The sequence below is a fragment of the Cupressus sempervirens genome, chromosome 2, assembly GCF_028749045.1.
Source record: "Cupressus sempervirens isolate cs-2001-9-10 chromosome 2, ASM2874904v1, whole genome shotgun sequence".
Classification (NCBI taxonomy): Eukaryota; Viridiplantae; Streptophyta; class Pinopsida; order Cupressales; family Cupressaceae; genus Cupressus; species Cupressus sempervirens.
Window position 1 is genome coordinate 466,649,288 of NC_143119.1, and position 15,736 is coordinate 466,665,023.

At 37.1% G+C, this 15,736-nt stretch overlaps 1 protein-coding gene across 6 annotated transcripts in view; it reads right to left on the minus strand.

Annotated features, from left to right (window-relative positions):
- Positions 1–15,736, minus strand: part of LOC149573067 (Polynucleotidyl transferase, ribonuclease H-like superfamily protein) — a 204,049-nt gene that overhangs the window by 99,361 nt on the left and 88,952 nt on the right. For all 6 annotated transcript variants that reach the window (XR_016360026.1, XM_089814244.1, XM_089814245.1 and 3 more), the window contains one exon: positions 3,475–3,530. Coding sequence is in view for 5 of the 6 variants with exons in the window: in XM_089814244.1 (XP_089670370.1) it covers positions 3,475–3,530 (56 nt within the window). In the remaining variant the exon portion in view is untranslated. The remainder of the gene's footprint in view (positions 1–3,474; positions 3,531–15,736) is intronic.

The window sequence follows — 15,736 nt, forward strand, 5'->3', positions numbered from 1 at the left end:
GGTGGCATTCAAATTCCAGATGCGTTTGAATTCCCTGTGGATTCTGGCCGAAAGCCAGCCCAGCCACAGGCCTTCGGATGCGTCTTCACATATGTTTCATAATTGTGTCAAAGAGGTTATGTTCAAAAGAATTAGAATTGAAGTTTTTTTACAGAAAGTAATCAGAGATTCTTCTTACATTACAGAAATAACCCATGTTATTCCTTACGCATCCTTCAGTGGCAAGGGTAAAAATTCACAGAAATTCGAATGAAGTTCGGAAAGGGTAAAATTTTGCAGAATTATATTAAAGATCATAAAATTTGCATGAAGTTCGGAAAGGGTATAAATTCGCAGAAATTTGAATTTCGTGGACGCATCTGAAGGCCTGTGGCTGGCTTTCAGCCAGAATCCACAGGGACAGGCTTCCAGACACATCCGAAGAACTGTGGCTGGCTTTCAGCCAGAACCCACAGGGAGCCCAGACGCATCCAGAGGAATCCACAGGCCCAGCGCCCAGGAAACTAATAAAAAAGGCCCAAACTTAAGATATTTTTATTTGCATGCGCTCTAATGATCTTTCAGCAGTTGGAGATGATGATGAGAATGTGGATTTTCTAGCAAATCCTTCTGATTCAGACTGTGATGCATATTAGTTGATTGAATCTTCAATCATAAACTAAGTTTTTCAAATGTTGGAATCTTGAACATGACCTATTGGAACTTATTGTCTAAGACTAAACTCTAATGTTGAACAAACACATATTGATATATCATATGAATTTTGAAATATCTTCAATTTTCATAAGGGGTGAAGTATCAGTCATACTATCAAATGATTGCTTTTGTATATTTCTTGCATTTCTTTGCATATATGTATGTATGTATGTATGCATGCATATTCCTCTGCCCTTACCTGCATTTAATGAAGCTAATGCAGGTAAGTATCTGCTGCTAGCTCAATTATAGGCTGCTTCTGGTATTGCTATAGATGGTAGTTCCACTGGTTCTGCTCCTAAATAAGTTGACGGGATAACCTACAATCGAATGGCAGCCGACTCCCGATATATATATATATATATATATATGCTTCCTCCTGCGTCTGCATCTTAAAAAAATCCCCGCATCCCGTATCCGCTTCTGGAATCCACTCCCGAATCCGCATCCGAATCGGTAACTTAGAATATTAGTATTCAATTTTTGCCCTTCTTGGTCTTACATACTAATTGCACAGGTGCAACGATTAGACTTTCGAAAATAAAGCTTTATCCCCAACAACATAAAATTTTAAAACATTCCTGCATAAATCCATTTTACGATAAAGTTGATTTTCCTTGATGTCAGAAGTTGCCTCTTTAGTGGACCATTTCTCAAGTTAAAATTTTTTTCTTTTCCTCGGTTATGATTTGTTTATTTTTATACTTATAATGCATCCAGGGTCCCCCAGAACTAAATGTTTTATGCATTTGTACCTTACTCATTTCTATTTCCTTGCAATAAAGATCTTTTCTTAATGAAGCCTTGTGTTTGTATTGTACAACCAACATAGATAAGTATAGATCAGACATCAGGTCCATATTATGTCTGGAGCAAATGTCTTTGGAATGAAGTTGATTTTTCACAACCACCAAAATAAGAAATGCTAGATCTCATAAAGATTTTTTTGATAGCTCCTCAATCAGATGGTTTTACTAAAGAACACTTATTCTGAATTTAGTGTAATCCAAGTTAGATTGTTTGGATCCAATAAAAGATTCCTGTAACATCCTTCCTGGAAACTACTAAAAACCCTAGTAAACTCGGATTTTTTGGAATAATATGCCTATAATAGTTTAACACTTGATGAATATTCAACCCTGTTTTAATTTCATTAACTATATAACCTTACAGCAAAACTGGGGGCAGCCAATGCTCACTGTTTCTCTTCTGACAGGGCTCTTGTTTGTTTTGTGAGGCTGGTTAGTGTTGGTCACACCTGTGTAGTTCGTTGTTCTTGTTTCATGTCCATGTCTTTTGCTTCTTCCACATCTCTGTTCTTTTTCCTGGGAAGTTGGGGACAACATGTAGTCATTTTTTTCCTGTCTGGGTTTCATGTCACTTGTGTTTATGGGTTTAAGAAGCATTGTTCATTGCCATATTCATCATTCCTGGTTTGTGTTTGTGTTAGTCGTTTCCACATCTCTGCTCTCCTTCATGTCCCACATGTTGGGCTGGTGACCACTGCAATTCATGCTTCTAGGCTTCTTGAAACAAGAAGTCTGTTTTGTGAATTCCAGGGCATGTCTCTATTGAAGGAGGACATCAAGTAGAAATTGTGATAGTTGGGCTGGTGGCAAAATTTGGACAGCTATGATTTTATCACACTATTCATAAAGAAGGAAAAAAAAGAGCACAGACAGAGGCAGAAATTTTTATTTCAGACCTGCAAGCTATAAACCAAACATAATGGAGCTTCCTCTACTGTAGGAGTTACAACTCACTATCATAGGGTGCTTATCCCCAAATTCAAATATCTGGACTTTGTAGGCAGATATCTAGAATTGAGGTTTTAGGTTCTGAACTTTGAGATCTCTTTCAATGTTCCAGACATAATTGCAGGAGAAAGATAATATTATTGCTGATTTTCTACCAAAAATCACAAAGCTCAAGCAGACCCAAGAAATCCTTGCTGGATCTTCATGTATTTAGTAGCTTAAGGAAGCTGTTTCAAAAATCAAGAAGAGCAATTAGATTTAATAATTTTAACATGAGCACTGTAATGTACCCAACCACACGGTACCCAAATTTTCAGCCACATCACGTACCACTGTGATGTACCCGAGGGAAATACTTGGGTGAAGGACCCTAGGGAAAAGTGCCTAAGGGAAGTACTCGAGACCAAGTACCCGGGGGAAAAGTACCTAAGGGAAGCACTCAAGAGAAAAGTACCAAAGGGAAAAGTATTCGCCAGAAGAGCCCAGGAAAAAGTATTAGTCAGAAGTATCCGAGGGAAAAGTATGTGACAAAAGTACCCGAGGGAAAATGGTCAAGGGCAAAGTACCTTCAACACCTTGGCCCTCAATCAACGGTCAATTTTCTTTTCGAATTTTTACCCTTGCCAAATTTCATCCCAATTTTATGATCGACTAACTCGAATTTGAATTCAAACCTTGTGACTTAGTTTTAAACATTCAATGATCAATTGCAAAACTGAAACTTTCAACAATAAATAAGTGTTTTACTTCCTAAATAACAGGAGAATTGATTAAGGGCTGCCTAACAATCCCTTGACTACTCTAGGGCTTCAAGTTTAGAGCTTCAAGTTTAGAAATGAAGAAATCATTATTCCACACACACATTTGGGAATAGACTTTAATAATCCAATCAGCAATCTGATAATTTTTCACTAATAAAATCCACATTAGTTTAATAAAGTAATACAAGAAATTGAAATTGAACTCGAACAGAATTAAATTTAATATGCAAACAATACACACCTAAACACATACAACATACCTGGTATTATAGTCAGCAATTGCATTTGAGGGTTTCACCAATTTGTCAAGGACAACCTTAAGCAAGGCAAAATTGGAACAATCACTACTTTCTCAAAAGTTGGAAACATGAAAAAATTATGGTAAAAGCACCAGAAGCATGACAGAAACAAAGCAGTGCAGTAATTTACTCAATCAAACAAAAGCTTTATGTTAATAGAGATATTAAATAGAAAATCCCAAATATCCAAATGATTGCGACTTGAAACAAAAAAAATATTTAAAGGAACCTATAATGCTATGATATTCCTGAGGTAACTTAATATTGTTAAGCTCTCCCTTACTTAAAAATCAGGCAGCCACTGATGACAAGACATCTTCTCCCATCTACTTTTCCCTTCATTTCCATGCAGACATTCTCCCCTCTAAAATATACTATTTTTCTGAATCGTTAAAATCTGCAGTCTAGCACTTCCCATGTTCCATATTTGAAAGGTTCTTCTATCTTCATTTTGCTGGTACCTTGTTTGAGTGCCTTTGTCATACTGCTAATGAAATGTTGAAAATAACAAATCAGAGTCTTCACTATGCTGGTGCCTTGTCTGAGTGCCTTTGTCATACTGCTAATAAAATGTTGAAAATAACAAATCAGAGTCTTCACTATGCTGGTGCCTTGTTTGAGTGTCTTCGTAAGGCTGCTAATTAAGTGTTGAAAACTACAAATCAAAGTAATTGCATTTTGCAATTGTAACAAGATGAAGGGAATGCTGAAAAATAACATTTTGCATATCTTTCAAATGGAAGCTTATTTTCATTTGAACATTCATGGAGATGTATGGGATGACACTATAATGTTTCCCTCCAAGACAATTTTATCCAAGCTTTAGACATCTTTAAAATTAATATTTTTTGCAAATTGTTGGCAAAAACAGAAAAAATTAAATTTTCTCAACTGGTAAAGAAGAAAACCACAAAGATTTTCAACATTAGAAAAACCATATTGATACATGCTCGCAGAAGGAATTTGCACCAGCCCTCACAGATTTTTAAAAGTAATTGTTTTCATAAAATTGCCTCGATGCACAGTAAGATGTGATCCAACGAAGATTTAATTCTTGTAATACTTCATAATGTTGAGAGATGCCTGAAACCAGTAAAACGCACCAAAATTGAGGAAAAAACTAAACTTTATTTTGGATGATACATGATCACTTATGGACCCAGATGCTCCTGTATAACTCTGCTGTTAAAGTCATTGATATTTTGAATGTTGCTGTACATTTATTGGTGTATCATTCTGCTGAAATCATTTACTGCTCTTCTTCTAGCATTTTTCTGTAGCAAATAATGACATTAGAAAGCTTACATAAAAAATCACTTCAAAAACAGTACCCAAGCCTCCTAAAAATTAATTACAGATCTTCTTGTTTCAATCTGCTATAAAAGATCTTTACTACTGCACTTTTATTTATAACTAATTTGCTTTTCAGAAGTCATGACCATTGTGCCTTGCACACATGCTCCATCTGAAACAAAGACACCCTTTCCTTCTTTCGTCTTTTCTTTTTGGTATGTTTTCTTTTTCTTTTGCCTCACTGTTTCCAGTTCTGCCCCTGCAGACATTTTGAGAGAGCTTTTCATTTTTTGGCCTACGGTGTTTAAGCCATTGCTCAAGCTAAATGATCCTAAAATAAATAAATCAAACACCGGAATCTTGAGTCAGGTAAAAGTTGCATTTCTGGGAATTTTCAATTTCAAGGAAAATTCTAAAACTTCAAATCTCTTTAGAGGACTCTCCAATGCATTGGTGCTGATATGAATAAGAGAGATATCAAAGCAAGTCTTAAAGGTTCCTATAGTCCATAAGGGAGTAAAATGTCCAAGATTTCTGTTGGCACTCTCAAAATTTGCACAAATTTTAGAGTGCAAATTAGGTCCCTATTTGAGCTTTTCATGGATATTTGCCCAACTTGTATTTCAATGCTTATCATGAGTTTTATGTGCTCCACACATTTCATTTGACATATCCATGTATCCCAGGTCATTAAATTGTACTTCTCAGTAATTTTTATGGTGAGATGTCATTTTAAGCTAGTTGCACTACTGCATTTTTGTCCAAGTATGAAATAGTCTGAACAGGCCTACTTTGCATTTGAATATCTTGAGCCCAGTTGAGCCTAATGAAGAAATTCTTTAGCTACCGTGTTCTAAAGGTTAGAGACATGCTATGTTTCAAATTTGAGCTCTTGATGAATCCGTTTAATCAGTTTATCACTATGATTTCAAATGCAATTTATTCTGTTGTAAAACTGACATGGTTTGTAGAAAGCTAAGTGCCCCAGTTCGGGATGTCATAATTTGCGATCAGTGATTGATGACATCAATTTGATTATGTCCCTGCATTATACACTTGACATACTCCCAACATGCCAATTTTCAAGGCTTCATGAATCCATTTGATTACTTTGCTAAGCCCGTTTGAAATCAAAATATCTATGTTTTGTAAGTGAAGATTTTCAAAATCAAGTGGTCAAATTTGAAAACTTGCAAAATGTGACCCGTTATTCATCATAAGTCCAAATCGCATTCATATATTCCTCATATCCAAATGAAGCTATATCCCAAGTTCCAAGCCTTCAAGTTACCATTCCCTAGTTTTTGAAGCTGATTCCAAATGCTTTTTATTCAATTCCCTTGCATAAACAGTGATGGTATCTGTAAGTGCACAAATTGGGGATTTTATATCTTGAGACTTTGAAAGATCCCTAATGGATCTCTTCTGCTGATCTGCTCTAATTTTATTATTTTTAAATTTGTTTTCCCTGTTTATTAAAATTTTTTTGCAAAGCTAGATAGAAGTTGCAAAAGAGTTTGATTGTTTTATGTTTTTGATGATTTTGCAATAAGTAATAACATGAACCAATTCTGAAAATGTATTCCAAATACAACCAAAGCAATTTCGCTTCAAGCAGATTTTTGAATATAAAGCCTAATTTGTAACTAGATGAAGATTTACAATAATATCCAAATGATTACAACCAAGGATAAACCCAACTTGAAGGCATGAAGGAGAAATATGAGCCCAAAAAGAAGCTACGGCCAGGTTTTAGCTCTCAAATGCTGCACGTGGGAAAGAATATGGCTGCCAGGTGCTGTCGTACAGCTGCAAAGTGCCCACACGTGTATAGAATGCCCAAAGCCTAGCTAAAACTCTGACTCAATATTGTGTTCCCCAGAAGAAACAATGCACAATCTCCAAGATGCTTCTAACTGTAATAAATTCAAACCACTGTTTTGGGTGCTACGTCCCAAATAGGCAAAGCAAGTGGGGTTGGCGTCCCAATTGTTGAAAGCTCAATCATAGCCCAAATCACAAATCCAAGATGTAATATGTCAATAATGCCTTAGAACTTTGTCTTTACCTTCTTATAACCCACCATACTTAGCTCGAACCCTAAAAGTGTCTTCATGTGGTGTTGGGTTATAAAATAATATATTTCTCATTTTTTAAGTGGTCAAGTATCCAGAAAATGACCTTTTTTCCAATAGAAAGAAATTCGTTCACCAAAATGCTCCGAGTCAAAAGAGAAATATTTAGAAAAGTTCAAGATCTTTCCAACGAGCTATTACACCAAGGGATATGCATCTAGATGAGGCCAAAAATCCCTTATTACTTCAAAATGGCTATAACTTAGCCTTATTTAATTATTAAACGCTAGCTTAGGAAATATTAAAAATATAACCCAAGTAGCTACAAAATGCCCAAATGACACCACAAACCATGGAATGGTCCTGTCACCTGTCTGTGACTGAAGTCGAAAATCAAGGATCCACTGGCAATCTCATCCCTAAAATCTAGGGATGCTCCTAAAACTTAGGAAACAAACCCTATTCCTCTAAAACTGAACTCAAGGAATCATCTCATGGAGATCCAACCCTGGACATGATCATCCCTCCTAAAAAATAGGAATAACCCCATAATTTTAGGAACTGCCTCCTAAAAACAAGGAACGTCTCCAAACTGAACAACAAATGCCAAAACACCAAATTCCCAACACTGTATAACCATACTGGGTCTCTATCCAATCCTGTCAACCTACAAGACCCCATAATAAGCTGACTCACAAGTCTCTGCTAGACGGAGTTAAAGAGGGAACATGACAGTCCTCCCCTCTCGGAGATGCTTGCCCACAAGCAATTGTAATGCTAGATGCTGTAAAATGCTCTCACCCTCCCAAGTGGCATCCTCTATGAGAAGATCCTCCATCGTACCAAATACTCTCGAATCACTGTGCTTCTCAACCGTCGTTCCCTTACCCCCAGAATCTCATCAAGAACCAAAATCAATTTACCTTCCTCATCCATGGGAGGTAACTTAGGTGAAACTATAATATGTTGTCCAAGTGCCTTTTTCAAGCAAGATACATGGAATACATTATGAATTCTACTAACAAGTGGTAACTCAACCTCATATGCAACCTCCCCCACTCACCTGATGACCCGGTATGGAACATAAAAACGTGGTTGGAGCTTTTCAGCTCCCCCCCCTTTTTACGGTGCTTTGTCAATATGGTTGTAAGCGCAGAAAGACCATATCATCCACCTCAAATGCTCTCTCAATCCTGTGCCTGTCAATGTATATCTTTTGCTGATTCTGAGCCTACTGTAAATTCTCCCTGAGAGATCTCATGATATCCTAGTTCTCCTATAACCAATCCTGAGCCAAGGGTGCTCTACTGTCACTAAGTGCCAAATCAATAAAAGATAATGCCTCGTATCCATAGAGAGCTCTGAAAGGCATCATGCCAATGGACATATGGTGTGGTATTATAACAATACTTGCCCAAATACAATCAACGTACCCATGCTTTTTGCTTCCTTGACACATAGTTACGCAAATATCCTTCAACCCACTTGTTGACTATTTCGGTCTGTCCATCAGTTTGAGGGTGGTAACTAGTACTAGGTGTCAACACAGTGCCTGTTAGCCTGAAAAGTTCCTGCCAAAAGGAACTCATGAACCTGTTGTCCCTGTCACTCACAATGGTCTTGGGAAGACCATGGAGTCTAAACACCTGTTTGAAAAATAACTCAGCCACTTGTGATGTTGTAAAATCTAATGCAATGGGAAAGAAGTGGGCATACTTGGTTAGCCTATCCACAACAACATAAATACAATCTTTCCCCTGAACCCGAGGAAGACCTATAATGAGATCCATAGAGATCCCTGTCCACTTCTGTTCTAGAATAGATAAGGGTTGCAATAAACCCACTAGGTAGGTATGCTCCGACTTGTTCTGCTGACAAGTCATACACTCACAGACATGGCGTAAAACATCACCTTTGAGACCCTTCCAAGAGAATCTCTCAGAACCTCCCTGTAAGTTTTACCATATCCTGGATGTCCTACTGTAGGAGTATCATGGAGAGCATGCAAAATTTGTTCCTTCAATTGAGAACCCAAAACAAGATAAAACCTACCCTTGTAGTAGATAATATCATCTACCATGTTATATCTATCATCCACTATCAAACCCTCCATGATCTCACAAGCATGCTAATTCTTGGAGTACTCAACTAAAAGTTGAGCCTTCCAATCTGCTGAAATCTTGCTCAATGAACATAGGGCAGCTAATGAGGGTTTCCTAGAGAGTGCATCAGCCATAGCATTATCCTTCCCCTTTATGAATTCAATATCGAAGTCGTAAGCCTGAATTTTGCTAACCCATTTTTTTTGTCAATCATTGAGCTCTGTTTGATTTAGGAAATATTCCAAACTGTTATGCTCAGTTCTTACCAAAAATTTGCTGCCAACAAGATACTGTCTAAACTTGTCTAACGCATACATAATAGCCAAGATTTCCTTATCATAGATAGAGTACAACCTTTCATTGTTTTGCAACTTCCTGCTCTCATAGGCAATGTGGTGTCTATTCTACATAAACACTGCTCCTACACCCAAGCCCGAAGCATCACACTCTAGGACAAATGGCTACGAGAAATCAAGTAGTGCCAAAATGGGAGAAGTACTCATAACCTCCTTGAGTCTATCAAAGACCCCCTACGCTAGTTCTGTCCATATGAACGCCCCTTTCTTTGTGAGATTTGTCAAAGGTGCTGCCAATTGAGAGAAACCTTTCACAAATCTTCTGTAATAAGCACACAAACCAAGGAATCCATGTAATTCAATAATGTTCTGAGGGCTGGGCCAATTTTGAATCGCTTGAATCTTCTCCTCATGCACCTTCACCCCATCAACACTGATCACATGACCCAAATATAATACCTCCCTCAATCCAAACTCACATTTGGATAGCTTAGGAAATAGAGACCGACTCTCCATTATGCTAAGTACCTCCTCAACATGTCTGATATGATCCTCCCAAGTATGACTGTAAATCAATATGTCAAAAAATACTAGAACCAACTTCCTCAACTGCTTGTTAAAGATATGGTTTATACAGGACTGGACAGTAGCTAGCGCGTTGGTAAGGCCAAAGGGCATTACTAGAAACTCGTAGTGTCCATAGTGACAACGGAAGGCAGTCTTGTGTACATCCTCTGCTCGTACACGTATATGATGGTAGCCTGAGCGAAGATCAATCTTAGAGAAGTAAATAGCTCTATGAAGCTCATTCAACAACTCATCAATGCGTGAAATAAGATATCTATTCTTGATTGTCCTTTTGTTCAATGCTCTGTAATCTACACACATCCGTAGAGTCTCATCCTTCTTCTTAACAAGCACTACTGAAGAAGCAAATAGGCTAGAACTTGGCCGAATGAAACCCATATCCAACAATTCATGAATAGTCTTCTCAATTTCATCCTTATAGGCGCTAGGCTAACAATATGGTGTAGTCATTACTAGCTTTTCTCCATCTTCCAACTCTATACATGCTCAAAACCTCTATCTGGAGGCACTTTAGGAGGTGTCACCAAAAACTTTCCCATGACGATCCATCACTGATTGAATGTCAACATGAAATACATGATCATCCTGAGGTGAGGGTGTTTTGGAGTTAACCAAACAATGCGTAGCCCAAAGCACATCATTATGTCTAAGGATAGTCTTCATCCTATGAGAAGTCACCTCTCTAGGTCCAACATCTGAAGCTGCCCTCAAAATAATCTTCTTCCCCCCAGACAGGAACTCTAACTGCATACGGTGGTAATCAATAATGTAACACCCAATACCCTGTAACCACTCCATGCCCAAAACCACATCATAGTCCTCTATAGGAAGCACATAAATATCATCAGTCAGAGTGTAATCCCTAATCTGAATACTAAGCTTTGGAATCCATTTAGTGCAACCCAAAATTGCACCATCTACCACCTTCACTCTGAAACCACCAAACTCCTCATACTGTAACCCACGCCTCTCAACCAACTTCTAATCAATAAAGTTATGCATAGCACCTGTGTCTACCAAGCTTGTGACCCGCTCGCCCTTTAGTGTACCTCTCAACTGGAAGGCATGAAACTTAGGATCGCTGGAGAGGGTAGCCGTAGCTACTTTGGCAGATGCTATGGGCTCAGGCGTATCTAACTCCAACTGTGTCTGTACATGCTCAACATCCTCCATACTATCCTCAACATCAGTGTCGAGCACATCCTCATCTCCTAACTCAAAAGTCACCTCAATCAAATGAAACTTTCCTTTACCCATGCAACAGTGCCCGGGCTCCCAAGGTTCTTTGCATGAGAAGCATAGTTTCTTCCTCCTCAAATTATTCTGTGTCTCTGGGTCCATCCTAGGAGGTCTAGCTGACTGACCATCCCTAAGTTGTGGGGTGTTGGCCTTCTGTGAAGGCCGTGAATCTCTGAATGGCCTTTTATCCGATGGATAAGTAAGAGTGGTGTCCAGTCTCAATGTCACATCAATAGATCCTTAAGAGTGACCGGCTGGAAAGCACGAACCAATCTCTTAAGCCTGTCCTGCAATCCCTCAATGAATAGCATCACACTACGCTTCTGGGGCATATCGGGTACCATAACCGCAATGCATTGGAACTCATTAATATAAGCTTCTGCATGACCAATTTGTCTCAGATAAGCCAACTCTCTATAGTAAAGTTTTGTATCCTTACAATTAGACCATGTAATAAGTCAATGAACTCAACATAGGAATGTACTAAGGCGTGATCCTGGGTGACCAATCCATGGTTCCACCAATCATAGGCAATCCCCTCTAGATGCAGCACAACAAACTAAATAGCCTCACACTCAGGCATGGGTCGTAATGAAAGATATATATCCAGCTTGTGAACCCAAGCTCGTGCACTCGTATCTCCTGAGCCATTGATCTTCCCGGTAGCTCTATTGAGGTCATAGTTTTGCTACTGTTGTGGTGGTCTATAACCATGATCTCCCCTGAACCTAGTTGTATCTCTATGCTGTGCACAATACTAGAGAAGAGGGGAGACATCCCTAACCTCAGAGGGTAGAGCTCTCCACTCAACTGTGGCCGCCAAAACTGACTCCTAGAACCCCACCTTTGGTGGTTCCACCTGCGTTGGCTATTCACTTGGTGTGAACTGAGGAAGTAATGGTCTATTCATAGTAGGTGCACGATGGTGATGCTGCCTAGAGGAATGAAGGGAGCTCCCAACTGAAGAATGGGATTGATGGCTGCATTGACTACCAGCCACTGAAACTGATCTACTTCTGTAACGCCCCGCCAAGGGATCCAAAAGAATTAACCTAAAGTTTCAATAAGTTTGCAAAACATTTTTTTTTTTTTTAAAGTAAGAAAGTATAACATACACATCAAACACATAGTAGCGGAAGCAATAACATGTAATCATCAACAAACATACATCACAAGTTACACCTTAAGGATCCCAAGACATTGAGTCACATTTAAATTTAATTAATTCTAAGTCTAACAACTACCACATACATAGGAAAGAATAATCAGAAAGTCCAATGTCCATAATATACATTTGTTCCGAATGCCTCTTGGCAATTTAATTCGGAATGCTCAATCATCCACTGTACATGTCACAGGGTATGAAAGGCTTATAAGAATATACATATGTAAAGATAAAGATACATCATCCTCAAATCCATGATACAAAGTACAGTAAAATAAATGAAACTAATAACATACCTGATACATCCATACATCCATAATGATAAAACATCTATCATAAAATCTAACCATCCATCATAGTAATCCAAGAACATAGTGAAGGTAAATGCCAACCAAGAAAGCTTCAGCCACGGTGACCACGGACGGATCTCAATGGTAACAGTAAAAAGCACTACCACCCGACCGCGTGGAACCTAAATGGTCCACTCCCACCGCGCTGGGGAGATAGTCTCAAGTCCCAAACAAGGTATCAAACACAAAACACAAGTACTCTCTAAGTCTGGGAAATCCTAAAAGTATACTAACTCAAAGGTTCCAACATAGAAAGACATCTAGACCCAGAGGCACCACAAAGACACGTAGGAAACCTGCTATGCAAGCGGGAAAGTGTCATCACAAAAGTCACGTAGAAGTTACCCGAGCAATCCCTTAGGAATCCCGGGTCCCTAGTGATTCCTGCGGCCACTAGTATCCTCTCGTACTGACGAGGCATACTGCAGAATGCAAGGTCGTAACCAAGCGTTCTCTCTACCCCATCCTAGCCTGTACTAGCACTCAAGGCATGGGAGAGAACATACAATTATCTTATTAGGTTCATTTAAGTCAGTATTTAGGTGAGATGTTTTCACTTGTTAAAACAACTTACAATGGGTTACTCCAGGCAGCCTCTTAGGGCCCCAATCCCCATTGCAAGCCACTTCCCGACACTACACATAGATAACCTACCCTAGGCTCATGAAATCACGAATTAAAGAATCATAATAAAATCACCTCAGTCCTATACAAGCGACTGAAAAACATCATAAAAGATAAGCCACGAAATTTACATCAGTTCTTCATGAGCAATAGGTAAGCATCAAATAATAATCATATGATCACAACAGTTCTCTATCAGCAACTGAAGGCATCAATGATAATTCACAATACTGATCAAAGACTCCAAAATGGTCAAGTCAACACATGACATCATCAAGAACATAACAAACACTTCAGTCCTCTCAAGCGACCGAAAGCAATCCAAGTGTAACTGATCGAGACTCAAAAATGGTTATCAAATATAACTGATCGATTACTCAAAAATGGTTATCCAATATAACTGATCGATGACTCAAAAATGGTTAAGTCAGGTATCTTATATACATACACTTCAGCTTCACACCAGGAAACTGGAAAGCAATAACAAACAGTAGTCACAAACATGTCATAGAGCACTCCATCACATTACCATGGTCGGGTTAAGAAAGATCGAGACCAAATCATCATAACATCACATTCACAACCCTGAGCCTCTGGTAACAACCTAAACTGGTCAAACTAAATCAACCCCCAACACCTCAAAGCATAGATAAAACATAGAAAACATCCTAGTGTCATAGTTGGGTTTAATCTAGAAAACACATTGTTTGAGTTAAAAGTAAAGTCCAGTTTTCCAGTTTAATCTTTATTTCAAGACACTAAGTTTCATAGATTACCCTATGAGTTAAACTCATACTCGATCTTTAGAAAATCATGACTAAAAGAGCAATAATAATCATTTATTAATTATTAAAAATAATAATAATTGATTATTAAATAATAATAATAATCTCAATCAAATTTTTAAATACTAACATAATTATGATATTACTTATTAGTTTTAGTTAATTCCCAATACCAATTTACCTTACTAATATAATAATTATAAATTATTTAATAATAAATAAATAATTAATAAACAATGTCTTTTAACAAAAATCTCTAATAAATAATATTTATAATTATTAACTAATTCAATAACTATAATTGACATTCATTTATTAAATAATATTTAATAACTATTAATTAATAAAATTAACAATGAAATCTTTTAATTTTAAACATTATTTAAAATTTAATAACTTATATTAATAATTAAAAAAAATTTAAACACATTAAAAAAAATGCACGTCAAGCGATATTAAATCACTGACGGCAGAGTCTCTGACTGCAGAGATTGCAGCGCAGGCTACTGTCGCAACAAGGTACTGCTGCGTCAGCAGTACCTGCTGTCCCAGCAGTACTGCTGCCGCACGCAGCAGGCCGACAGGTAGGTAGGGGGGTGGGCCAGGTTCCCCCCCCAGATTTATATATATATTTTTTTTAATAATTTATTTTATCATTAATATTATGCTTGCAAAAAAGTTAAAAATAAATTTATTTATTTTATAAACTTTTATTTTTATTTTTATTTATTTTTAAATAAACTGAATTTAACACACAATTCCTTTCAATATTGATTAAGATTTAATAATATATGGTTTATTATTATAATATATATAAATTTATTTATATATATATATTTTTTTTTAAATTTATTTATTATTCTTTTATTTATTTATTTATAAAAGATTACAATTTAATCTGATAGGAGAATAAATCGAACCAATCGAATTTCTTTTTAAGATTTTTTTTTTTTTTTTTTTTAAACATTAACAATTGCAAACTAATAGAGAAGATAATTCCAACCCTACGAATTTTCTTTTTAATCTCAAAACTCTCCCCAAATCAATTCTCTCTTTTCTCTATTTTAATACAATCCTAAATCCTGATTTAATTTGGTTGAAGGATGTTCCTGAACAATTTTTCAATCTAGATTTACAAATGAAATCGAATAGCAAAAGATCCAGAACAAATAAATGATACGTTCAAGAAGACAAGATTCTTACAATCACGAAGTAGACAGAACATATTAAATTTCTTAAACCATTTAGGGGTCAAAATACCAGACCCTACCTGAACCTGATGCTAATACGCAATCCCCAAAATCTGTAAGAGAACTCGCTCCTCTTCAATAACTTTCTTCTGAAAATTTTTCCTAGAATTCTCCTTCTGAAATTTGTTTCCAAAAACTCTCTCCAAAATTCCTGTCTCCAAAATTCACGGTCCAAATTCGTGTCCCCCAAAAATGAACCCCCCAAGTTGTGATAAGGAGTCTTCTCCTCAAATCGGGGCACTAATTGTGCGTTCACCCGAGAAGACTCTTTGCTCAACTGAGTTAACTCAAAATTATCTTTTATTAATCTTTGCTTTATCTTTTTAATGCATATTAAATGAATCATTAAATAACTTTATTTAATTTTTCTACTTGACTTCTATTTTTAATCTTTATTACTTTTAATCCCATGCGCACTTTATGAAATTAAAAATAACATTATTATTTCCTCTTATT